Source organism: Oncorhynchus masou, chromosome 31 (assembly GCF_036934945.1).
Source record: "Oncorhynchus masou masou isolate Uvic2021 chromosome 31, UVic_Omas_1.1, whole genome shotgun sequence".
Taxonomy (NCBI): domain Eukaryota; kingdom Metazoa; phylum Chordata; class Actinopteri; order Salmoniformes; family Salmonidae; genus Oncorhynchus; species Oncorhynchus masou.
In genome coordinates, this window is record NC_088242.1 from 50,853,530 (window position 1) to 50,880,582 (window position 27,053).

Sequence of the window (27,053 nt, forward strand, 5' to 3'; positions counted from 1 at the left end):
GTTGTTATCGTGACCAGTGAGCTGAGATAAGGCGGAGCTTTACCTAGCATAGACTTATAGATGACCTGGAGCCAGAGGGTCTGGCCGTCGCCCCACCCACTGTAGCGAGGGCCAGCCGACTAGAGCATACAGGTCGCAGTGGTGGGTGGTATAAGGCACTTTGGTAACAAAACGGATGGCACTGTGATAGACTGCCCTCCGATTTCTGAGCACAGAATAACTGTCAAATTTACAAATGCTCAACACCCGTTGAATATGGCCGGTGTAAGTAAACATTGGCAAAAAAACGTACTTAAAATTGTTGCAAGCAGCACAGTTGCAATTACCAACACTCTGGATAACATAAAAACAGCCTAACCAGCTCTGCTAGGGCGAGTAAAATGGTCAGAGTGAGATTTTCTTTCATTTGTGTCTAGAAGTAGCTAGCAAGTTAGCCAGTTAGCTTGGGTGCTTGACTGCTGTTGTTAGGGTCAGAACGCTCAGATCAACCCTACTTTTTGGCCAGAGCGCCCAATGTGGGCTCTGAATGTTCCGAGAGTGAAGCGCTCTGAATTTACGAGTGGCCAATCTGACAACGCTCTGAGTTTACAAACGCCCAGAGCATACTCTGGCACTCCAGACTCAATTTCCGAACATAAGCGTAGTAATGACCAGCCTTTAGTCTTGAAATCTTTAGTTGTTTAGTACATAGCCTCGCATGTGAATCCTTAAAGAGATGGGTTGGGCTAAAGCTTAAAAGGGTGTGAATGATGCTGGATGGGTGTAGACAAAGAAGAGCTCTCCAGTAGGTACCAAAACATTGATGATGGTCAGTCTCATCCCTAACTGAGATTTGTGAGATGATAGGAAAAACATTTATGTCATGAAATTAAGGGTACCATAACAGTTTTCCTTGGGTTGGGTTTATTGTAATCCTGCCCACAGCTGGCAGCACCCATGGTCGATTTGGTTTGACATTCGATATCCCTATGGGGCTAGTTAGGGACCATCAGTACAATGTACATGGGACGATAAAAGGTCAATAGCGCCAAATTTCAATGACTTAAAAACCTCAAACCAACTATAAATAAACATTAATATAAGTAAACATTAATATACAAATATTGAAAGCATTTCTAATATTTCTAAAGCATTCCAAAGGTTTCTAATATATTGACAGACCTTAACTAGCCCCATAGATAGGCTATCCAATGTCAAACCAAATTTGAACTAGCTAGCTAGCACTAGCTAGCCTAGGTGAAGGGTGAGTAAGGGTGAGTAACTGTAACTGTGTACTGTTTTGACATAGTGAATACACAAATGCTTGCCACGTGAAAACACACACACAAGAGACACCATCATTAAACCACACCCCTAAGACAACTCTTGTTTGGCTTTAGTGACGAATGCTGAATTTCTTAATGACCAAGCCGAAATATCAAATCAGGAAGTTTAGCCCCCCTTTAACTAACCAGGTTCATTAGATAGATACAATCACCGTCCATTTTATTAAGTACACCACCCCGTTCACGAAAATGGATCGCTCCTACAGACAGTGAGTCACGTGGCCATGGCTTGCTATATAAAGCAGGCAGACAGGCATCGACGCATTCAGTTACTGGGCAAAACGAGTGACCTGAGTGACTTTGAGCATGGCATGATCATCAGTGCCAGGCGCGCCGGATCCAGTATCTCAGAAATGGCCGCCCTCCTGGGTTTTTCTTGCACGACAGTGTCTACGGTTTACCGAGAATGGTGTGACAAACAAAAAACATCCAGTCAGCGGCAGTCCTGTGGTCAAAAATAGCTCATTGATGAGAGCTCGAAGGAGAATGGCAAGAATCGTGCAAGCTAACAGGCGGGCCACATACAGACACATAACCGCTACAGTGGGCACGAGATTACTAAACTGGACAATTGAGGAGTGGAAAAACATTGTGTGGTCCGACGAATCCCGGTTACTCTTGCGTCATGCTGATGGCAGAGTCGGGATTTGGCGTAAGCAGCATGAGTCCATGGGCCCATCCTGCCTGGTGTCAACGATACAGGCTAGTGGCGGTGGTGTACCTCCATACAATCTGCAGCGTTCCTGTGGAACATTTTCAACTTGTAGAATCCATTCCCCAGAGAATTCAGGGCTGTTCTAGATGCAAGGGGGGGGGGGGGGGTCTGACCTGGTACTAAATGAGTGTACCTAATAAACTGGCCGGTGAGTATAGATACTTAGATCGGTGCTCCACTCCAATTTGTCAGGGACCGTCTGCTATTGAAAACCACCACTTGTAGGTATAGATGATCTTCTCTGTGGCTCCTCCACTGTGATTGAAGTTGAGGGGCTTTGATCTTGAGGTGCGTATGGAGCCAACATAAGCGTGAAGAGAAACCCCTGTATGACTCACTCCTACGAATTAATGATGCAATGGTAATGTCATCCATACCAGCTGGGGCAAAAATAGTCTTCACACCAGAATATACTGTATACTGACCAAAAATATAAACATGCAACCATTTCAATGGTGTTACTGAGTTACAGCTCATATAAGGAAATCAGTAAATTGAAATAAATTCATTTGGCCCTAATCTATGGATTTCACATGACTGGGTAGGGGCGCAGCCATGGATGAGGAGCCAGGCCCAGCTAATCAGAATGATTTTTTTCCCACAAAAGGCTTTATTGCAGACATAAATTCTCCTCAGTGTCATCAGCTGTCCGGGTTTCTGGTCTCAGACGATCCCGCAGGTGAAGAAGTTATGGTTATGAGGCCGGTTGGGTGTACTGCCAAATTCTCTAAAATTACGTTGGAGGCGGCTTATGGTAGAGAAATTAACATTCAATTATGGTGGACATTCCTGCAGTCAGCATGTCAATTGCATGCTCTCTCAACTTGAGACATCTGTGGCATTGTGTTGTGTGACAAAACTGCACATTTTAGTGTGTCCTTTTATTGTCCCCACCACAGGATGCACCTTAGTAATGATCATGCAGATTAATCAGCTTCTTGATATGTCACACCTGTCAGGTGGATGGATTAGCAAAGGAGAAATGCTTAAATAAACACATGTTATGTAAAAAACAAATGTAAACAAATGTGTGGACAAAATTTGAGAGAAATAAGCTTTTTGTGTATATGGAACATTTCTGGGATATTTTGCCTTTTGGTAGGCCATCATTGTAAATAAAAATGTGTTCTTAGCTCACTTGCCTAGTTAAATGAAGGTAAAAAATAAAAATATTAAATATATATTTCAGCTCATGAAGCAATGGACCAACACTTTGCGTTTATATTTTTGTTCAGTATATTAATGAAGTGATATCATTAGAGGGAAGAGATATGTAAAGGTAGTGATTAGGGTTGAATGGCGGGAATCCGTTTCTCGAGATTTACAGCCCAAAACCACTCCCTTTTCCCAGGATAAATAACTAAACCGGAAAACTATAATACATTATTTACATCAACAGCCTGACGTGAAATGGAACTGTTAAGTTATATGCAATGTCTAGATCTTGCTTCTCTGTAGTCTTCTCACTGCTCTCTGCATGATCAATTGTCAATGCTCATGTTGGGGACAGGCAGACCATCTCAGTATGGAGTGCAGTTCACTATGCATGTAGAGCTATCATCTCATCATGGTAACTTGTTTTCTTGTGACAGGTAGGCCTACATTTACTGCAGCATATAGCATATGCTACATTAATATGAGAACCGAATGGATGTCTAATTTACTCCATCTGGCTTTCAGGGGTCACCTTATTCTTTTATTGAACACCTACTCATTCAAGGGTTTTTCTTCATTTTTGATATTTTCTACATTGTAGAATAATAGTGAAGACATCAAAACTATGAAATAACACATTTAGATTCATGTAGTAACCAAAAAAATGTTCAACAAATCAAAATATATTTTATATTTGAGATTCCTCAAATAGCCACCCTTTGCCTTGATAACATCTTTGCACACTCTTGGCATTCTCTCAACCAGCTATACCTGGAATGCTTTCCCAACAGTCTTGAAGGAGTTCCCACATATGCTGAGCACTTGTTGGCTGCTTTTCCTTCGCTCTGCAGTCCAACTCATCCCACTCTCCTTGGACGAATAGCCCTTACACAGCAAACCACATTGGATGGCGTATCACTGCAGAATGCTGTGGTAGCCATGCTGGTTGAGTATGCATTGAATTCTAAATAAATCACTAAATACTAAATACAGTGTCACCAGCAAAGCACCCCCACACCATCACATCTCCTCCTCCATGCTTCACGGTGGGAACCACACATGCGGAGATCATCCGTTCACCTACTCTGTGTCTCACAAAGACACGGCAGTTGGAACCAAAAATCTCACATTTGGACTCATCAGACCAAAGGACAGATTTCCACCTGTCTAATGTCCATTGCTCGTGTTTCTTGGCCGAAGCAAGTCTCTTCTTCTTATTGGTGTCCTTTAGTAGTGGTTTATTTGCAGCAATTCGACCATGAAGGCATGATTCATACAGTCTCCTCTGAACAGTTGATGTTGAGATATATCTGTTACTTAAACTCTGTGAAGCATTTATTTGGACTGCAATCTGAGGTGCGGTTAACTCGAATGAACGTATCCTCTACAGCATAGGTAACTGGGTCTTCCTTTCTTGTGGCGGTTCTCATGAGAACCAGTTTCATCATAGCGCTTGATGGTTTTTGCGACTGTACTTGAAGCAACTTTCAAAGTTCTTGAAATTTTCCGGATTGACTGACCTTCGTGTCTTAAAGTAATGATGGACTATCATCTCTCTTTGCTTATTTGAGCTGTTCTTGCCATAGTATGGACTTGGTCTTTTACCAAATAGGGCTATCTTCTGTATACCACCCAATCTTGTCACAACACAACTGATTGGCTCAAACGCATTAAGAAGTACATAAATTCCACTTTTTTAACAAGGTTAATTGAATGCATTCCAGGTGATGACCTCATGAAGCTGGTTGAGAGAATGCCAAGAGTGTCATCAAGGCAAAGGATGGCTACTTTGAAGAATCTCAAATATAAAATATATTTTGATTTATTTAACACTTTTTTGGTTACTACATGATTCCATATGTGTTATTTCATAGATTTGATGTCTATTATTATACAATGTAGAAAATTGCAACAACCAAAAAAAGAAACACTTTTGAATGAGTAGGTGTCCCAAATGTTGACTGGTACTGTGTATATATATTTTAGAATGCTTGACAACAACAAAAATTGGTTGACCAAAACAAAATCGACTAGTCGGCTAAATGGGGTGAACCCTAATTCTTTATGTAGGACTCATAAGAAAATGTATGTAACATTTTGATCTAATCAAATCCACATATAAACCTATTTGTATGCTTTATATGCTTTTGAATGACACTTCCGGTTTTATCTGGAAATACAGGGTTGCCCGGGAGACAAGTGATGTATTCTCAGGATGGAACATTTGTAAAATACCGGGGAAATATTCAGCCCTAGTTGTGACCTCAAGGATTGTCTGCTTTTTATAGTGCTGTAGATATGCAGGATCTTAATTTGATCACCCTTTTGTTACTGGTAATGTTCCTGCAGCCATTCTGAAGTTTGTAATTTCATTACACTTAGAATGAACCTGGTGACATCCGTTTGCTATTCATTTATTTGTGGCTAATTCCGTTAACTGCGGATACATATGATGCCTTCAGAAAGTTGACATTTTCCACATTTTGTTGTGTTACAGCCTGGATTTAAAATGTATTAAATTGAGATTTCGTGTGACTGGCCTACACACAATGCCCCATAATGTTTAAGTGGAATTATGTTTTTTTTCTATATTTACAAATTAATTAAAAATGTAAAGCTGAAATGACTTGAGTCAATAAGTATTCAACCACTTTGTTATGGTAAGCCTAAATAAGTTCAGGAGTAAAACTGTGCTTAACAAGTCACATAAGGTGCATTTGCATCTCCGAGCCTGTGAATCATATCCAATCTTCTCTTCGCTTACTTTGTTTCATTGACTGGATAACCTGACAAGGACAGCAGTGAGATGAGGGTAGGAGGAGAAAAGAGGAGATGTAAGTGGAGAGGAGAGGAGAGAGGGATGAGAAGAGCTAAGGAAAGGAAAAGGGGGTTAGACTGCAGTGACTTTAGAGAAAGACACAGATTTCGCCTGACTCCATCTCCAGCCTAACTCTCTTCACTATGCAGAGAACAAAAGCAAAGGGAATCTGCCTGTGAAGAAGATTGATTACATTTGTGATCATTCTTCAGAGATAATGTCCCCTCTTTTTAATCGTGTTCATTGCAATGTGTTCCCCAGTCTGTGCATGTTAAAGATTATCACAGGGGACTCCATCATTGTCTCATCGTAAATGTCGTCCTAATTGTGAACAGCTCGACTATTCATTGGGAGTTGGACGCTTGATCATTGATCTTGTTCACTCCTTTGATTTCATCTTTTGGAAGTAATGTGGTTCTGCAACATGCTGTTTTCTTCACATCAAGTTTAAAGGGCTTCATTAACTACATTTTAAAATGATAATCAGATGAACAAATACAGGTATCGGCCATCCCCGACTCACTATTGACATTCTGGAACTCTTTCAACTCGCCATTGCATGGATTGAAAAGTGGAGGAAGATGAGCTTTGGACCAGCACAGTAGTTCAGTCCCTATATCCACTTCAGCCGTTGCTCTGGAGCAGTGGTGACTTTAGCATGTACATCTTGTTGGGGGCAAACCTCCCAACATTTGTTTTAGATGCATGCCAGCAAATCCACTACACAACACAACACTAAACAATACATTAATTGCACTATAACGGTGACAAATGGTGCCCACAAAACGTTAGGGCCTTACATAAAGCTGTCACAACAGCAGAGCTTTCTTTTCAGCACCACGGAGTGAATCCTTACCACCGCTACACCTGGTTATCAGCTGAGCCTTGTCTTACAGCGAAACAGTTCATTCAACCTCATTTACTGCCTTCTAAAAAAACAGAGCAGATATGACTGATTTGCTTAAACAAATGTGGTTTCTACTGACAATTGAGATGTGCAAACTATGGCATAAGGGAGCGACCAGCGGATATGCGGCAATCCTTCATTTCGATGAAGACATGAATGAGCGTGCAAGGAAGGACGTAGTCAATATAACTATTTGTTCAGCACTTTTGAAATGTACAAGCGACAGAATTCAGAACATGGGCAGTTCTTACAGTATTCTCCCTGTACACCAATTCAGAACCCTGAATGACGGGTCGCCACTGCTCTGTGGTGTCTAACTTGTTATTTACACATTGAACAAGTGAGAGTCTTCATTGCGTTGGCACTCTGACACAAAATCAGACCAAGACAATTTTCCTGTCACACACTCCACTTCCTCTCCCTCTCTCCTTCAGTCATTACCTGGCCCTGAATTAAGATCAGGAGATGAGTTTTGAACGCTGGGACACACACGCATACACACAGGGTGATGCCTGGACTGCCTGTGAATGGGGTATCAGAACCCTCTAGCCGCTGGGCTACCATTAGTAGTCATGGACTATTGTTCTCTATGGCGTGGGCAGGATTGACCAGGGCTGTTGGCTGTCCGTTGGCTATCAGTTACTGATCGTTCCTTTTGCCATGTCTATTGTGGTTGTTGACATTGGCATTGTGAGGTGGCACTAATTGCACTTGGTGGATGTGTAGAAAGAGGTGAACCCTTTAGACCCCAATCGAATTCTAGAATGCTGCTGTAGATTACTGAGAATTTTCAAGATAGAGCTCATTTTCGCAGACATTCAAACAAAGAACAAATGACAATCACAAGTGAACTTAGTTTTAGAGCACAACCTCAAATATCCAAAATGTGACCCGAGGACAATATTCAGAAAGTATTCATTGAATGCAACAAGTATTAGATAGAGACAGATAAAGAAGATGCAAAACACAACTGTTCAGATACAATAAAAGATTTGTAGGACAAATTCATGTTTCACATTGTCACTTTAGTGCAAAGTGGCAGAGAACATGTAGAGCAACCAAAGGAGGTTTCTACACATCTCTCACTCCGGATGCACACCACACACCCTCTCTTGCGCCCTTCAAACTTCACCTACTTTCCAATGAGTTACAACTCAGTCCACACGCCCTGGTGCCACACTCTTGGCTCCCTTCTTCCTGCCACTGTAGATATATCACAAAGCGAATGCACAAGCTGCATTTTGAATGCCTTCAGGGACCAGGGCCTGCAGTTCATGGGAAGGGGTCCCCTCACACAATGTAAGCATTTATGATGAAATTGTTGATGATCCCCCAAAACACATACTTCCATCCATTTTCTGCCTGTGTGTCCAACATTATAATAGCTCCTCAGCAGGTCCGGATGGCCAACCCTGCCCATCTTCTTGTTGTAATCCATTACAACCTCTGGAACAGATAGAAGTTCCTATCAATTTTCAAAACAACTCCAAAACCCCTGCCACTGTCACTTTAGGTCCAGACCGTGTGGTACACGGGTGAATGGTGGGACTTAGGGCAGACACATGCCATGGAAACGTAGGTTCCCCTCTCGGGTGTGCTCTCCCTCTTCCCCTCTCTCTTCATCCTCCTCTTTCTCCACTCTCCCTCCTCTTCACTCTCCTCTTCCCCTCTACTCTCCTCTCATTCACCCTCCTCTTCCTCTCTCCCTCTACTCTCCCTCCTCTTCACTCTCCTCTTCCTCTCTCCCTCCACTTTCCTCTCGCTTCACTCCTCCCTCCTCATCTTTATCCCTCCAATCATCTCTAACTCCTCTTCCTCCCTGCCTTTTGCTGCCGAGCCCCGACTCTCCACATCACTTCCTTCACTTTCCCTGACCGAGAGGAACAGAGTAACAGAGGGAGAGGAGCAAGAAATAGGATACAAGGAACATAATCTCTCTCTTGCTTCCTCTCTTTCTTTTTCTCAACCATACACATACTCTCTCCCTAATAAGGGGTTTCCATAACACATTGTAGAGGTCGACCGATTAATCGGAATGGCCGATTAATTAGGTCCGATTTCAAGTTTTCATAACAATTGGAAATCGGTATTTTTGGGCGCCAATTTTTTAATATTTTTTTATACACCTTTATTTAACTAGGCAAGTCAGTTAAGAACAGATTCTTATTTTCAATGACGGTCTAGGAACAGTGGGTTAACTGCCTGGTTCAGGGGCAGAACGACAGATTTTCACCTTGTCAGCTCGGGGGAGACTATCCTGCAACCTTACAGTTAACTAGTCCAACTAAATAACGACCTGCCTCTCTCTCGTTGAACTCCACAAGGAGACTGCCTGTTACGCGAATGCCCTGCGTTACATATAATCTGACTGAGCATACAAGCACACAAGTATCTAAGTATCTGACTGAGCGGTGGTAGGCAGAAGCAGGCATTCAAACAGAACTTTCGTGCGTTTTGCCAGCAGCTCTTCGTTGTGCGTCAGGCATTGCGCTGTTTATGACTTCAAGCCTATCAACTCCTGAGATTAGGCTGGTGTAACCGATGTGAAATGGCTAGCTAGTTAGCTAGTTAACGCCACTCGCTCTGAGCCTTCTAGTAGTTGTTCCCATTGCTCTGCATTGGTAACGCTGCTTCTATGGTGGCTGTTGTCGATGTGTTCCTGGTTCGAGCCCAGGGAGGAGCGAGGAGAGGGACGGAAGCTATACTGTTACACTGGCAATAATAAAGTGCCTATAAGGACATCCAATAGTCAAAGGTTAATGAAATACAAATGGTATAGAGGGAAATAGAGTTGGAGTTGTGTGTGGCCACGCAGTCATGGGTGAACAGGGAGTACAGGATGGGGCTGACCACAAAGCCCGATGGGGCCCCCGTGTTGAGGATCTGTGTGAAGGGGGTATTGCATTCCCTCACCACCAAGTGAGGTGAAAAGGAGACTGGAGTGCCACTTTAAGTATTACAATATAGAGGAAAATGACAACGGTTGTCACTACTAGAGAGGACGTCTCTTTTCTCCGCAAGACCATGTTGAAAAGAAACACGTCTGAGAATTAACTGATCCTAGTCTGGCATTTCCTTTCTCCCTCCAATACACAGGAACAGTAATGTAGTCACAGGATTAATGTCTACCGCAGCTTCAATGAGTATTAGTTCTGTTTCCTTTGTTTCCACCGTGCAATCAGCAACATTTAAACCCAGCAGGAGATGCATCTCCGAGCGTGTGAATCAGATCCAATCTTCTCTGCACTCCCTTTGTTTCATTGACTGGGTAACCTGAAGAGGACAGCAGTGAGATGAGGGTAGGAGGAGAAAAGAGGAGATGTAAGTGGAGAGGAGAGGAGAGAGGGATGAGAAGAGCTAAGGAAAGGAAATGGGGGTTAGACTGCAGTGACTTTAGAGAAAGACACAGATTTCGCCTGACTCCATCTCCAGCCTAACTCTCTTCACTATGCAGAGAACAAAAGCAAAGGGAATCTGCCTGTGAAGAAGATTGATTACATTTGTGATCATTCTTCAGCGATAAAGAGATACTGTCCTCTCTTTTTAATCGTGTTCATTGCATTGTGTTCCGCAGTGTGTACATGTTAAAGATTATCACAGGGGACTCCATCATTGTCTCATTGTAAATGCCGTCCTAATTGTGAACAGCTCGACTATTCATTGGGAGTTGGACGCTTGATCATTGATCTTGTTCCCTCCTTTGATTCTGTCATTTGGAAGTAAAGTGGCTCTGCAACATGCTGTTTTCTTCACATCAAGTTTAAAGGGCTTCATTAACTACATTTTAAAATGATAATCAGATGACCAAATACAGGTATCGGCCATCCCCGACTCACTATTGACATTCTGGGACTCTTTCAACTCCCCATTGCATCTATTGAAAAGTGGAGGAAGATGCATTTTGGACCAGCACAGTAGTTCAGTTCCTATATCCTCTTATTTACTCAATGAACAAGTGAGAGTCTTTGCTCTGGCACTCTTGAAACTAAATCAGACCAAGATGGTTTTGCTGTCACACATTCCACCTCCTCTCCCTCCCTCCCTCCCTCCTTCAGTCATTGCCTGGCCCTGAATTAAGATCAGGAGATGAGTTTAGAGCGCTGGTACACAGACATACACACAGGGTCATCAAGAAGAACAACCACCCGAGCCACTGCCTGTTCACCCCGCTACCATCCAGAAGGCGAGGTCAGTACAGCTGCATCAAAGCTGAGACCAAGAGACTGAAAAACAGCTTCTATCTCAAGGCCGTCAGACTGTTATTAAACAGCCATCACTAACACAGAGAGAGACTGCTGCCTACAAACCATAAAAATCATAAAAAGTTTTTACTTAATGTATTTACTTTACTTTAAAAAAAACTTTACTTTACTTTATTTAACTTGGCAAGTCAATTAAGAACAAATTCTTATTTACAATGACGGCCTATCGGGGAACAGTGAGTTAACTGCCTTGTTCAGGGGCAGAACGACACATTTGTACCTTCTCAGCTCGGGGATTCAAGTGGACATCTTGGTTACTGGCCCAACACTCTAACCACTAGGCTACCTCCGACTTTAATAAATGGATCACTAGTCACTTTAATAATGCCACTTTAATAATGTTTACATACCTTGCACTACTCATCTCATATGGACAGTATATACTGTATTTTATCCCATCTATTGCATCCTGCCTATAGCGCTCTGTCATTGCTCATCCATATATTTATATGTATATATTCTTATTCCATCCCTTTATTTAGATTTGTGTGGATTAGGCAGTTGTTGTGGAATTGTTAGATTACATGTTAGATTTGTGTGTATTAGGCAGTTGTTGTGGAATTGTTAGATTACATGTTAGATATTGCTGCACTGCCGGAACTAGAAGCACAAGCACTTCGCTACACCCGCAACAACATCTGCTGACCACGTGTATGTGACCAATAACATTTGATTTGATTTGATCATGCCTGGACTGCCTGTGAATGGGGTATCAGAACCCTCTAGCCGCTGGGCTACCATCAGTAGTCATGGCCTATTGTTCTCTATGGCGTGGGCAGGACTGACCAGGGCTGTTGGCTGTCAGTCCTCAGGGCAATCTTTTACTGCTCTTTCCCCTTGTCACGTCTATCGTGGCTGTTGACAGGGACATTGTATGGGGGCACTAGTTGTGTAGAAAGGGGTTAAAACAGCAGCCTGAAGCACAGGACGACCACAATTGCCGTGAAGAGAGACCGGTATCGTGAGAATACTTGATCTTTTCAGCAGGTGGACGAGGATTGGAAACAAAGTTGATGTCTCCTTTCTTTCTTTCTTTCTTTCTTTCTTTCTTTCTTTCTTTCTTTCTTTCTTTCTTTCTTTCTTTCTTTCTTTCTTTCTTTCTTTCTTGTGTTTCTCTCTCTCTCCCCCCTTTGGTTCCACCATGAAGACAGAGTCCCTTAGCTCTCTGCTTCACACAGCTCCCAATTACCCACCTAACAGGCAGATCAATGGGCAACTGCAGGGGTCCTGAGTGACCCGTCAAACTCCCCCTGTTTATTATGTTGAATCTTAAAACTCACGTGCCACCCTTATGACCCCCTTCCTCATTACCCCCCCCCCCCTGTTCCTTGATGAGTGGTGGGCTGCAGTGGCAACTATGTGACAACAACAGAGACGAGGGGATGGGATGTGTGTGTGTGTGTGTGTGTGTGTGTGTGTGGGGGGGCTGGCGAGGAGTCGGACGAGACATTGTTGTGAGCTGCATTGCGTTGTGGCGTCTGGCATTATGTAAATACTGCTCATCCCATGCTAATTGCCTCCAGTGTGTTGTGATGCACTGCTTTAAGTGCCAAGAAGGAAGGAAGTGCATATCAATAACGTTGAGGAAGGAAGCTTTAAAATCCTACCTGGTTGGTTTCTGAATAAGACATGCATGGGATTGGCATCCTATGCCACAGCAGGTGCTGTCTGTCTTCTACCTGTCTGTATGCTATCCAAACATTGTCTAAACTCAGTGTGTTGGAAAGGGGAGAGAGTTTATTGGGCAACAATACAGATTTGAACGGAAACATGTTGGTGCCAATTGTTAACTGTGCCTTATACTGTACAAACACAGCTCTGGGACTGTAGCCTAAATCTCCATTCAGTGTTGGAGAAAGAAGACAGTTTCTGGGCAGTAGCACAGAATTGAAGACAAACATTTTGGTGCCATCTTTTGCTACAGCAAAATAGGACAACAACAATTTACTGCACAGGCCACTCCTTTCTTTTCTAATTTCTCCTCTCTTCTCTCCTCCCTCCTCTCTTTTCTCCCCCCTCCTCTCTTCTCTCCTCCCTCCTCTCTTCTCTCCTCCCTCCTCTCTTCGAAGATCCAGCATGAAGGGAAGAGGTGTTCCATGACAGTACCCTCTCCTCCTAGTTTTACACAGTCAGCAAATGGGTGGCACCATTACTTCCTTACATCTTTCTACACCAAGCTGCCTGGCCGTTTTGCTGATTTGTACAACATATAGCTACAGCCATTATCACTCATCACCAAGGAGGCTGTATAGCCATTATTTAGTCATTTAGGCAAGTGATGTAATTCTCTGTAATTTGACGTCCTCACTATCTTTTAGATTAAAACAGATTTGAAGATGGTAAGACATGGCATTTAAAGCAGTGAAGTTAACTATGCATCTCTAAATAATTTTACACTATCTACATACTGTACGTGTGTCATTAACCTTGAAAAAGCTGACTAACACACACACACGCACGCACGCACACACACACACACACACACTCTCTCTCTCCACAGACACTGTTTGGAATCCACAGCAGTAGAAATTCATAACTCAGCTGAAATAGGAGAGTGTAATTATGCTCCTCTATTTGCCGGTAATCTGTTAGTGATGAAGATTAAATAGTTTATTGATCTAATTTCATGCTAAAGTGGCAATAAGCTGTTGAACATGGGAGATATTATGTCTGCATCCCAATTGGCACCCTATTCCCTATATAGTGCACTACTTTTGACCAGGGCCCATAGGGTAGGGCACTATGTTAGGAAATAGGGTGCCATTTGGGATGCAGACTTTGTGTTTCAGATGCACTTCAGAAGTGTTAAGCCCAAGCAACAATACAATATCCAGTTACACCTGTGTGGACTATAACTGAAAAAAATGTGTTCTCAATGCTTAATGATCTTTCCTATGCATGACATACTATTAACTCAGCTGTGTATGCCTGCATACTGTGTGGCTACTGTGTGTGTTTGATTACATGTGATTCTTCTTGGTAGCATGCTTATCTATCCAGACCCGGAGGCTGGTGCTCTTCAGGCTCTCTGTATTACATTAACCCAGCAGAAATGACCCTAAAGCAGCCTGCCAGAGACTAGCAGTGGGCCTCCCTCCATCACCCCCAGCCTAGAGCAGAGGAGAGATAATGACTGGTTGTTATGGATGGTTTCTTCATAAAAATGATTGCACAATCCATTCAAATTCAAGGGGCTGTCTTTGCCTATTGTTAAATGTATGGTCTTTGAAATTGAACATAGGCCCGGGCTGGAATAGATTGCCATGCTTTGTAATAGTTATCTTTGCATAGAAATTACTGCAATGTCTTCAAATTCGATAACACACAACACTTGTTAAAAGACATGCTCCGGAAACATTGGCGACTAGTAAGTCTTTTTTAAACCTCTCGCTTTGGGTTGAATGCGTCAATGTGTAGTTCATACATGCATAATCTATGAGCAGAATTACGATTTTACCTCAATTAGCCACGAAATCACTAGTTTCAAAGTGACTGTTCACCGGAAGCTGCACAGCACCGTTTTCTCTACACTTTCCCTCACGTCGGGGGGGAGGAGACAATGAGGTTCAGCCCCTCGCCATTTGAGTGAAAGCTAGCAAGATGCACACGCAGCAGAGCGAGAGAAAGGGAGAGCAATGAAATGGTGCGCATAAGTGACGTAGTACGCCATCTTTGGGGACCACGATTGTACCGTTAGCGCTACTTTCAGAACTGCCGGCTAAAAAGTATTCAAAGGTACCGAAGGATCTATTTAAGGGCGCCCATGGATCACAGTGCAAGTGGACAACAGATATGGGGATTTAGGGTGCGAGGGTGTTATGCAACAAAGCGAGCATCACTCTATCGGTTACGAGGCTGAGTTTAGAGAGAGAAAATAGGTGGAATTGATCAAATGTTTCACGGACATAAAGACCAAGCCAGTAGTTATTTTAATGTGAAACACAGCCCGGGAGTCCCTTACGCAGTGTGTTTTATGCTGGTTGACTCCCAAATAGAACCCTATTTCCACATATAGTGCACTACTTTTGACCAGGGCCCACTATATGGGGAATAGGGTGCACTATTTAGGGAATAGGGTGCCGTTTGGGACTTACCGTAGACGTAGGGTTAAAGGAGGGATGTTAGTTGGTTCATGTTGAGATGTTGGGGTGGATTGTCAGATTTCCCCAGTGGGCTGCTGGTCTTTTTTTACTGCAGTTCCATGTCACTGGAGCAGCAAGGATAGTGGTTAGAGTTGTAGCTTGGGGAATCGCTCATAGTCTCTCTCTCTCTCTCTCTCTCTCTCTCTCTCTCTCTCTCTCCCTCCCTCCCTCCCTCCCTCTCAATTATGCAGTCATAGCGTCTTAACTGTAGTGAACCGGTGCTCGGTGTTTTACTCTGACACTTCACGTCACATTCACTTGACAATCACAGGCCACAATAGGGAATTACCTCTGAGGAAACAGGAGGGGGAATTTTATGCCACTTCTCAATTGCTCCATTTTTCACCTGAATATTATAGCTCAAAGACGGCAGTTGACAGTGCGTTTGCTATTCATTAATGAACTTGGAGCATCACACAGTAGTTGGCAGCACTGAGGCTGAGTACCCTCCCTCGTCATTGTGTTGTGAATCCTATCGTTGTCTAGCCTAGTTGGGTAAAACTGTGGCTGACGTAATGCTGTTCACACACACACACCATTTTTTCTATTAGCAATGCGTGACTTCAAGCCGCTGTCCTGTGGTTGCAGTAGCCATATCTATGGAGCACAGCTGTACAGACCAAGGCTCCTTATCTTCCCTCTTCATCTTCTCTGGCGGGTGGGTAAACTCCTCCGTCCTCCATCCCGTACAGCTCCAGCTTTATCTGCTGTCTCCACACAGCTGGCCTTGTCCTATCGCTCTGGGGCCGTCTCACCTGTCCCCGCAGGGGGTTGATGGAACAGCCGTGTAATCAACGGCTGTAAGCGCTATGCTCCAGAGGCTGAATGACCTACATGTTACTCTCTCTCTCTCTCTCTCTCTCTCTCTCTCTCTCTCTCTCTCTCTCTCTCTCGTCTCTCACTCTCTTTCTCTCTCTCTGTATGTCTGGGTACCTGCATATGCTTAATAAAGCCACACAAGGCTGCCACTCAACCTGAACCGGTACGATAGAGGAGACATTTCACAGCAGAGATATGCATCTACTGCCCTGAAGCAATGAGTCTTTTCAATTCAATACACGTAATGTTAATCCTTTACCTGCATGTCAGTGATTCAAAAGACATAAAAGGGCATTTAAAAGTCCCTATAATTACAAATAACACGTGCTCTGTCTATCTACTGCAGAAGAAAGCAGTCTTTTCAATTCATCACACGTTCTTTAAGAAATGGACCTGCTTGTGATCCGATATACAAGAGAACCTCATCTAAACTGTCTTAAATTACAAATAAAAACACTTCATTAACACACAGTGTGTGGCGCTGAGGCAGTTCAACTATGTTTGTGGTTTATTGTAAACCATAAAAAGCTAATAGTATATTAGAGTCTATGGCCCCGAGCTGCTATTGCATTTCACAGAGCAGAAGTACATCAATCACTCTAGTCCCTGTCAGTAATCCATGCTAGCTGAGAGGAGCTTTACGCCTGCTGCCGTTACCCACTGACTGAAACACTCTGGCACACACACACACACACACACACACACACACACACACACACACACACACACACACACACACACACACACACACACACACACACACACACACAAAGGCATCAGACAGGGCTGAAGTTGACATCTTAGTGGATAAAGCCCTGTCTGCTTCCCCACCTGCCGTCAGTACAGTCTGCTCTGTCCCCTAGAGACTTAGCCTTTGGGGGGGGGGGGGGTACTAAGCTAACATATGGAATTGTTTTAAGATGGTCATACCAAGGATCATTTAGCTATTTGATGTTCCATTTTAGGACCCCTGTACAGTAGGTATCAAATAAATATTTGATATTTGATGAAACATTGAATTTGGCCTTAGCGCTATTACCCCATAGCAACACATTGAGTAAGTCATTCATACATGGCAAAACTGTCCAGAAATGAACCAAAAGGATGTATGTTTTTGAAGTGTCTCTCCTATATCTGCGAGCTATAAGAAAGCTCCGGAAAGCTCTGACAAACACCGCTGGTAGCTCTGCTGGTAGCTCTACCACCTCCCAGCGCAAATGCTGATGTGGTGGATTGAGTTGCGGCCCGTGCAGAGAAACAGACGTCTCTGGCTTAAAGAGACGGATTTTGAGTGGGCGCGGACATTGGCTTGGTGAAAGATATTGACGGGGAGTCTGTGAGACAAAACACACTGAGAGTGAAGCAGAGCCGACGAAGGAGGCAAAGCCTCTAGTCAAAGCCTGTGTCCTCCCTCCCTTGCACCTTCAACTGAGGTGTGATTCTAGGTGGATCTATGAGGGGAGATGAGATACTTTGCCTCTTCAACTACTTTTCATAGAACCATGGGGCGTACATCTGTTTAAACATGTAAGTCTTCAACAAATGGCAGTGATTTGGTCTAAATCTTGCTTCCCTAAATCCCACCTATAAAATGTCAACAAAGTAATTGTTTGCTTTTATGGTTGGACAGGAAGTATTTTTCTTTTTTCTTTCTTCTTCCCAGCACTCTTTGTCAATAGAGAGAGCGGGAGAAAAAACAGGTTTCCTCTTGCCATTTCACTCCAGTAAGCCAGTGCATTGCATTTAGTAGTGAGACGCGATGCTCGTCCTCTCGCGGGCTCCGAGGGAAAACACTGTTGTGTATCCATCTGCAAACAACAAAACAGATGTGGCAACGCTCCATACATTCGATCCCTTCATCCCTCCATCCCTCCATCCCACAGTGTCCCTTTTTCTCTCCAAGGCCATTGATATTTCAAATTGCCATGGTCTTGGAAGCATACAGTCATCACTATAGAACCAACAAAGTTGCTGTCTGTTGCTACAGTTTGTAACGATGATTCATATGGACTCTTCATGAATGAATGGCGCTGTTGTGGACATGTGGCGATTCTTGGAGCTACGGTTAAAGAATTTGTTGCTGAACAGCTTTTGTTTACCAGTGTGTGTTTGTGAATGAATATGGATTTGTATGCTTTGTATGCACGCTGGAGAGTAGAGGTTGACCCACCAAGCTATCTGAAGATGAATGCACTAACTGTAAGTCGCTCTGGATAAGAGCATCTGCTAAATGACTCAAATGTAAATATCGAGTTATGACAGTTTAACTGTGATGAAATCTGTGTGATGAAATCATGAAAGGCTGTATGATTTTCTAGCTATAGTTACAAATTGAATAGATGGATAGATCCACACTAACCAGGGCAGTGAGTATAAACAGGAGATACAACTTGCACACTGACACACTCCAGTGCGCAAAAACTGGTTGAATCAACGTTGTTGCCACGTCATTACAACAACAAAAATGAAATGCGGTGATGTAGAATCATAGTGGAGAACTGTGATGGATTTATTTTTAAATCACCCAAGTTTGAACCTAAATCCAATGTCATGGTGAAATGTTTTGTTGATTTCATGTTGAATTCACATTAGTTGATAACTCAACCAAATGTAAATCCAAAATTGATGTTGAACTGACGTCTGTGCCCAGTGGGACAGTCTGAGTTAGTTAATGTTCAGTTTGGTGATTGGAGATTAATTGTTCCATCTGGATCCTTGTGAAAATCCAGTAAAGAGAAAATCCCTCCATTCACCTCTCTGGTGATGACGAGTGTGTGTGTGTGTGTGTGTGTGTGTGTGTGTGTGTGTGTGTGTGTGTGTGTGCGTGTGCGTGCGTGCGTGCGTGCGTGCGTGCGTGCGTGCGTTTTTCTTCTGACTCGATAGGGCTCTGGTCAAAAGTATTGCACTATATAGGGAATAGTGTGCTATTTGGAACGCGACTGAGAGCCCAGGCAGAACAGACTGGACCAGAAACCAAAGGGAGAGCTGGTTGGTTGAAAATGTGATCAGTTTTCTCCAGGACTGTCATATGCCATCGGCATCCTCATTTATCTGGTACAACTCCTTTGTTTCATTCTTCAGTTAGCTGGGCTCCTCAAACTGAGAGAGAGACTTGGTTCAGACCAAAATTAGCTACTATATGGGATAGCCTAATTATTCAAAGTCCTAGTTTTTTTTAGCACAATATATGAGGTCTGTAGCAGTATATAGCAACTGCTGACTGGCCACAAAGAGTATAGGAGAGAGGAGGGAGGGAAGGAGGAGAGCGAGCGCTACAGTCTTCTACAGCCGTCGGTACTGCTCCACGGGAGCGCTATGTGTTGACCCAGTTTATCTCTCAGGTGATTAATGCAACGTCACTTCACGCAAAGGTCACTCCAGATACCAGAGGAACGGACCACCTCCGGTTGTGGCTGGAAATACGTTGTGTGTGTGTGTGTTTTGTAGGGCATTCTCTGATAAGAAGACCTGATCACTGAACGAAGGTGAAAGCACCCTCAGATACACCTGTCCTTAGAGATGAGGGAATGCAGACATCAGAGACAGACGTATCGCTGACACACTGTGGTCCTGTGCAGCTCATTTGGTGCAGTAGGAGCCTGGCCAAGGTCGTGGGTTCAGTTACCCATGATGCTGTAGTCACTTTGGAGAGAAGTGTCCTCTACGTGGCATAAACCGTTGGTAGTGAGCCTGCGGTGTGTTGTTGCGTGTTCAACTGACTTGTAAATGCAGATGGGACAGTTATCTTTTCATACTTGTCCAGTTGATCGTTTCATTCCAACGCATTCCATGAACGGTCTGCCCCGCAGGCAGAACGCTACAACTGAATGCCATAATTTGATTACAACTGCAGGAGAATTGTGCTGCATGTACCGTTTTGGCAGAGGCTATCTAAATTATCATCTGTTTTCCGCCTTATACCAAAATACATTCTCTGAGGTATTTCGGCAATGCTTACCTTTCCAGTCCAATAACTGGGCTAAATGAACCGGTGGTTTTCTCCATAGGTGCCAGCTGCAGTGTAAACGTTTTCTCACTCTGTTTGGTAGGCCTACTGTCTCACTCTCATGATGATGCATAGAGTCAGTGATGCAGAACGGAGCGTCAATGTGGAGAACTGCTGGCTTCGCTCAAACACTTGTTTCTCAAAGTCTTCTCTTGACTGTTGTCATCAGTTCATCCTATTGTTCTTGTACGCATTGCTTATTGTGTTTGTTGATTGGGAATCAATAAGACATCTGTGGTTGGGGTGATCGGCTTATTAGTCATGTTGCAATGGTCTCAGCACCGCTGCAGGGTAAAGTTTCCCCTGGGTACAGATATAGGATCAGTCTTAACCCAAACCAGTGTAGTGGGGAAATGCGTAACTGAGCCAAGATCAGCCTCTATGGGCAACGTTACCCTGCACCCTCAGCACCACAAGAATGTTAGTTGGGTATCTACTGTGTTTCTAGGAACATGACACCAAGCATTTTCAAGTGACTCAGGGAGTGGCCGTGGGGGTATCCCTCTCATGTCATGTTTATGGCCATTGAACGGAACCTTCTTTAACCCACAAATCTCAACAACTCCCAAAAGATCCCCCTCAATTCCCAGCAACTCTTTGGCCCTTCTTTGGACACTGTGCTAACAAACCTCCAAACAAGCTTCAATGCCATACAACACTCCTTCCGTGGCCTCCAACTGCTCTTAAATGCTAGTAAAACTAAATGCATGCTCTTCAACCGATTGTTGCCCGCACCTGCCCGCCCAACTAGCATCGCTACTCTGGACGGTTCTGACTTAAGAATATGTGGACAACTATGAATACCTAGGTGCCTGGTTAGACTGTAAACCCTCTTCCAGACTCATATTAAGCATCTCCAATCCAAAATTAAATCTAGAATTGGCTTCCTATTTCGCAACAAAGCCTCCTTCCCTCATGCTGCCAAACATACCTTCGTAAAACTGACTATCCTACCGATCCTTGACTTCGGCGATGTCATTTACAAAATAGCCTCCAACACTCTACTCAGAAAATTTGATGCAGTCTATCACAGTGCCATCCGTTTTGTCACCAAAGCCCCATATACTACCCACCACTACAACCTGTGTGCTCTCGTTGGCTCGCCCTCTACATATTCATCGCCAAACCCACTGGCTCCAGGTCATCTATAAGTTTTTGCTAGGTAAAGCTCTGCCTTATCTCAGCTCACTGGTGTGGCAGGGTGGCCTAGTGGTTAGAGTGTTGGACAAGTAACCAGAAAGTTGAAAGATCAAATCCCTGAGCTGACAAGGTAAAAATCTGTTGTTCTGCCCCTGAATAAAGCAGTTAACCCACTGTTCTTAGGCTATCATTGAAAATAAGAATTTGTTGTTTACTGACTTGCCTAGTTAAATAAAGGAAATACTGGTCACCTTAGCAACAACCACCCGTAGCACAGATGGTCAAAGCCAACACCTCTTTTGGCCGCCATTCCTTCCTTCCTTCCTTCCTTCCTTCCTCTGCTGCCAATGACTGGAACTAATTTTAAAAATCACTGAAGTTGGAGACTTGTATCTCCCTCTGTCAGAGCAGTTTACCAATCGCTGCAGCTATACACAGCCCATCTGTAAATAGCCCATCCAACCAACTACCTACCTCATCCCCATATTTGTTTTTGTTTTTCTGCTCTTTTGCACACCAGTATTTCTACTTGCACATCCTCATCTGCACATTTATCACTCCAGTGTTAATTGCTAAATTGTAATTACTTCGCCACTATGGCCTATTTATTGCCTTACCTCCTTACTTCACTTGCACACACTGTATACAGATTCTTCTATTGTGTTATTGGCGTTTGTATGTTCGTACGTTTGTTGATCCCATGTGTAACTCTGTGTTGTTGTTTCAGTCACACTGCTTTGCTTTATCCCGGCCAGGTCGCAGTTGTAAATGAGAACTTGTTCTCAACTGGCCTACCTGGTTAAATAAAGGTGAAAATAAAAATAAAAATCATTAAAAGGAGGAAAGACCTCACATACTGCAGGCAGCCCTTTAACTCATAACCACTGACACCATCCATTCCCAGGCACTTTTCCTATTTCTTTGCCCTTATTGCTTATGTGAAATATTGAAATGAGATTGGCATGACGCACATAATAAACTAATAGACATAAATCCTCTTAGACATGGCTTTGCACCAATGAGTCAATGGCTTTGGTCATCTACTAATATGTTATAATAACACACAACTCTTCTAGCGTAATACCGCCCTGCTTATAGTGAGGTATTATCTGCTTGACCACATGACAAAACTGACAAGCCAACTGCCTAATGGGTCTCTGTCTGACAAATCTCTCCTGTCCTCTGTAGCTTTTGTCTTTTCATGAATTCAGTAAACAGTGTTACAGTACCTGTAACCTCGCCTGTTTTTAACACGTGAGTGGGAAGGAAGAGCCCTACATCAACAGTAGTCACAAAGTACTTTACAGTTATCTTTCACTATCTTTACAGTAGCTTTATTTCAAACTGCATTCTCTCCTGTCCTATGCAGGTGAATGGAAAGGACCTCTCCAAGGCCAGTCATGACGAGGCAGTGGAGGCGTTTCGCTCTGCTAAGGAACCCATTGTGGTGCAGGTCCTCAGGAGGAACACTGCTGGCCGCGGCAGCCATGTTGGCTCCACTCAGGAAGAGGACGTGGTGGACGTGGTGGACATGTGCACGCAGACCGACATCACCTTCGAACATATCATGGCCCTGGCCAAGCTCCGGGCCACCACTCCTCCCGTGCCGGACATCTGCCCCTTCCTGCTGTCTGACAGGTAAGATCTGACCCGGGCCGCTTCTCAAAGTAGGAATGGTGATCTAGGATCAGGTCCCCCGTGTCCATGTTATCTTATTCTTTATGGCAAAAAAAAGCTAAACTGAACCGAGATCAGCTGACACATGACTCTTCTGTGTGACAGGTAGGCTAGATCTGATCAGAGCGACTATAAATAAATAATGTACTACTTTAGCTAAGAAGACTACAAATGTAAATCCACCTGAGATTGGGTTTCATTGTTTATTCACACAGTACAATACTATTTCAAGGCTTGAAGCTTAATTGCAATGCCAAAGAGACCAATCTCTTGTTGGCTGTCAGAAAATCCAGTCTTACAACATCTATACTCGAGGTAGACCCTCACAATTTAGAGAGTTTCAAGTATCAACTGGGGGTTTCCTTGAAGACACCAAAATAAAAAATGGTTTCAGTCTTTTCTCTTTCCTTTTGTTTTTGTTCATATTGTATTCATCTCTAAGGGGAGGAAAACTAAGATCAAGATAAAGTTTAGCATGAAGAATGTCTGGATTTCTTCTTTAGGGACTGAGACGGTGAAATATAAGCTGTTCGGGGGCTTCTCTACCCGACGCTGAGAAGTTAATTGCGACTCTGTGAATGAGGGATACAGTATGTTAAGTTGATAATTAATTCCAACAACATCCCATGGACAATTAATTGTCTTGGATTCAAGTATCCAATGTCAGATGGAGGTACATTAAATGAACCAAGTATCCAATGTCAGTAGGAGAGTTGGAGTTACATGTAGCGCTGTTGCGGTGGCTGTATTCCCGGCACACCAGCAGTTACAAGTCATGAAGTCAGTCAAATTCCACGTGACCGTTGGCTAGCATGAAAATGAACCACGGGAAAAGCGTCCTCCATTCACTATTTAAGTGCATAGATGACATGTATTCTTTCCCGCTGCCCCTGTGTCGCATTGGATTTATTCAGGGTGCATTACGGCCACAAAGGGGAAGTTTAAATCAGAAATAGGCTGATGGGTGACAATATTAGCCTATCACTTATATATTATCACTTGAGAATGATGCCCAGCATAAGAAACATACATTTTTGCGACTTTTTCGAATCATTGTCGCACACCTCATGTACACTAGCCCATAGGCATATATGTTTTGATAAGGTTTGTATCACAACTAAAGTGGCCAAAAAACATTTTAAAGTGAAGCACTTTAATCCGCTTTACAAGGGATTTAGAGCTTAACTGGTACGTACACAAGAGCAGTGGGTTTCAAGTTTGGGGAAGATAATGGGGAAGATAATTTTCGCCATAAAAATGCACCTTTATAACAAAAGCATTACATGCATAATCGCATTTGTGGTCACTTTTGATAATGGTGTTTTCCCGCTAATGGACATTCCCGCTCTTAGCCTACTGCCATGTGTGCATTGCTGCGCTTATAATGTGAAGAAATAGCCTATTCGTTTTTCAACATTTTAAGCTAAATGTTCTGATCTGTTGTGTCAGCCACATTGCATAAAAAATATTTTTGCGATGCTAGTGGCTGTATTAATTTCGGATCTATTGTATCCCACCACTGTCCCAGACTATGTTTGGAATATTTCTTTATTTCTCGCACAGAATAGAATAGGTCGACTTCCATAGTAGTTTGACATAGGATAGTAGATTGACATAGGCTAGTGCTTTTGCTGTTCGTTAGGCCTAATCATCTTGTTGGCTGACGAAAAGTAATTGTGGACAGTTCTTCCAATATCTTCAATATGCATCTCGAAATTAGATGCACGCAGTTGCGTCCCCGATGTGTCTGTCTTCACTTGTAGCCTGTGATTAAGACCCGATCATGTGATGTAGCGGGCACAGCATTCAGGGAAAAGGGCACAACAAAGGCATGGATTTTTTGTATGGTGCATTATGGCCACAAAGGGGATGCCGCCGTGAAATTCAAGGCATTATCAAGCGCTTGTAAAATTATGAATGAAAGACTAATGAAGTGTGTTCAGCCTAAGCAAAAAAAAAACAAAGCAGAGCTCATGCCTTTCCATTAACTTTTTTCAAATCATCATTAGAGTCGCATCATTGCAGCTTGTCGAACAACAAAAGTTATATTAATAACACTAAATGAAGCATACAGGAGGACCTATTTCTTTGTTAACCTCTCAACACAGAATAGCCGCATGTGCGCACTCCCTCAAATCGTTTGGAGAAAATATTTATATTTTATTCAGCTTTGTTCAATTGTATTCTTCATAGTATGAAACGATATAAAATAATGCCACGGAATTCTCAGCAAAACGTGTCTGCTAAATGAACTAGTGTAGCCCACAGCCATATGGCATAGCCAGATCAGGACCTACCTTAAGGACAACTCTGAGTATGCTACTCTGTCCTTCTGAAATAGACTACATTTTCTTCAGATTGTGCTTCTTTAGACCTGTCTAAAATAAATCATGGATCTATATTACACAGATTTATATATATATAAATATATATATATGTAGATATATATGTAGATATATATATATATATATATATATATATATATATATATATATATATATATATGTAGATGTAGATGTTCCAAAGGTCTGCAATAGTGTGGAAGCCAGGAGATGCTACACGTGTTTATGTTAATTAACGGTCAATAATCGTGAGACCAACCGCTTTTTGCTTGACAATTATCAGCTGACGAAATGTTGTGAGCGCCACAGCCCTAGTTACATGAAGTGCTTAGTCTTTAGAGATTAGATTTTTTTTCTGTAATAAAAGACCATCACATGTTTCAGAAAGAAACATGGTCTGTGTCAAATTGAGACTAACCATGTCATGCTATGAGCAATCTACATGTGTCACTGCTGTACATCAACCCACAACATGACCAGACCCAACCCTTTAAACCTGACGAGATCCAACCCTTTGTTCCTTCATAATGTAAGATATTTTCTCCATAACTCAGTAGCACCACTACCCACAGGGCCTGCTTGTAATAATTGGTACTGCTTGGCATAGCCATTTGGTTTCATGGAAGGTTTACAAGGTGATTAAACCGAATGGGCTAATAAAACCAGGCAATACAGTGCAACATTCATTCACAGCCTAGTTATAGCCCCGGGCTATACTCCTAAATGTAATCAATGTGACCCATAAAAGAGACATTTTCTCCTCTTCATCTGCGATCAGGTGCGGACGCCAAGATTACGGCACATTTTATAGATACAACAAATGTTTGTTTCCCCGGGTTTTGAACGTGGGCAGTAAAGCTGTGTAATTGTGTTCAATGTACACACACACACACACAAACACACACACAAACAAACACACACGGCCAACAATGTTACGATGTGCTGCAATATTGTAGTGCCAGAGGATAAAACATTTTGACGTTTACAAGGCTCATTTTGTCACCAGAAGATTGTTTTGGGACAGAATAACATGTGTTTGTATGCACTCACAGACGCAATGAAATTGAATTTATAATGGAAATAAATTCAATATGTTCAATGTTCAACAAAAGTGAATGCTTCATGTCAAAAATAGCGTGTGTGGTATTTGATAGCACTCATTATGATCTAAAATTACCTTACAATCCCCCAAAGCAAAGCTGTTTTGCTCTGTGCATAAGATACATAAAGTAGCGTATTCACTGTACAGAATTCAAGGGCAGGGAGAGAGAGAGAGAGAGAGAGAGAGAGAGAGAGAGAGAGAGAGAGAGAGAGAGAGAGAGAGAGAGAGAGAGAGAGAGAGAGAGAGAGAGAGAGAGAGAGAGAGAGAGAGAGATGCCTGGGTATGCAACAGCACGCAGCATCATCCTAGACAGCATCATCCTGACATCCTTTCTTCCTCTCCTCTTAGCGGTCCCATGCAGGAAAAAGACAAAGAAAACTGTCACTTACAGTCACTGTATGTAAGAGAGCGATTGTGTGTGAGAGAGAGAGAGAAACTCACTCTCAGTGGCAGTGCATGGATAAAATCACTGGGGAAGCCAAGCCAGGAAAAAAGCCATATTACAACCTATGTTGTGATCAATGCCTTGTTTGACCTATAACCCATTTGTTCATACGCCACCGTGATATACAATAAGGCCATGTTTTATTTAACGTTGATTTAACTAGGCAAGTCCATTAAGAACTAATTATTATTTCCAATG

The 27,053-nt window shown here is 42.9% G+C and overlaps 1 protein-coding gene across 1 annotated transcript in view; it reads left to right on the forward strand.

Annotated features, from left to right (window-relative positions):
• Window positions 1-27,053, forward strand: part of LOC135524088 (PDZ domain-containing RING finger protein 4-like) — a 106,893-nt gene that overhangs the window by 25,657 nt on the left and 54,183 nt on the right. Inside the window, exon 2 of the mRNA XM_064951290.1 lies at window positions 22,659-22,927. Within this exon, the coding sequence (XP_064807362.1) occupies window positions 22,659-22,927 (269 nt within the window). The remainder of the gene's footprint in view (window positions 1-22,658; window positions 22,928-27,053) is intronic.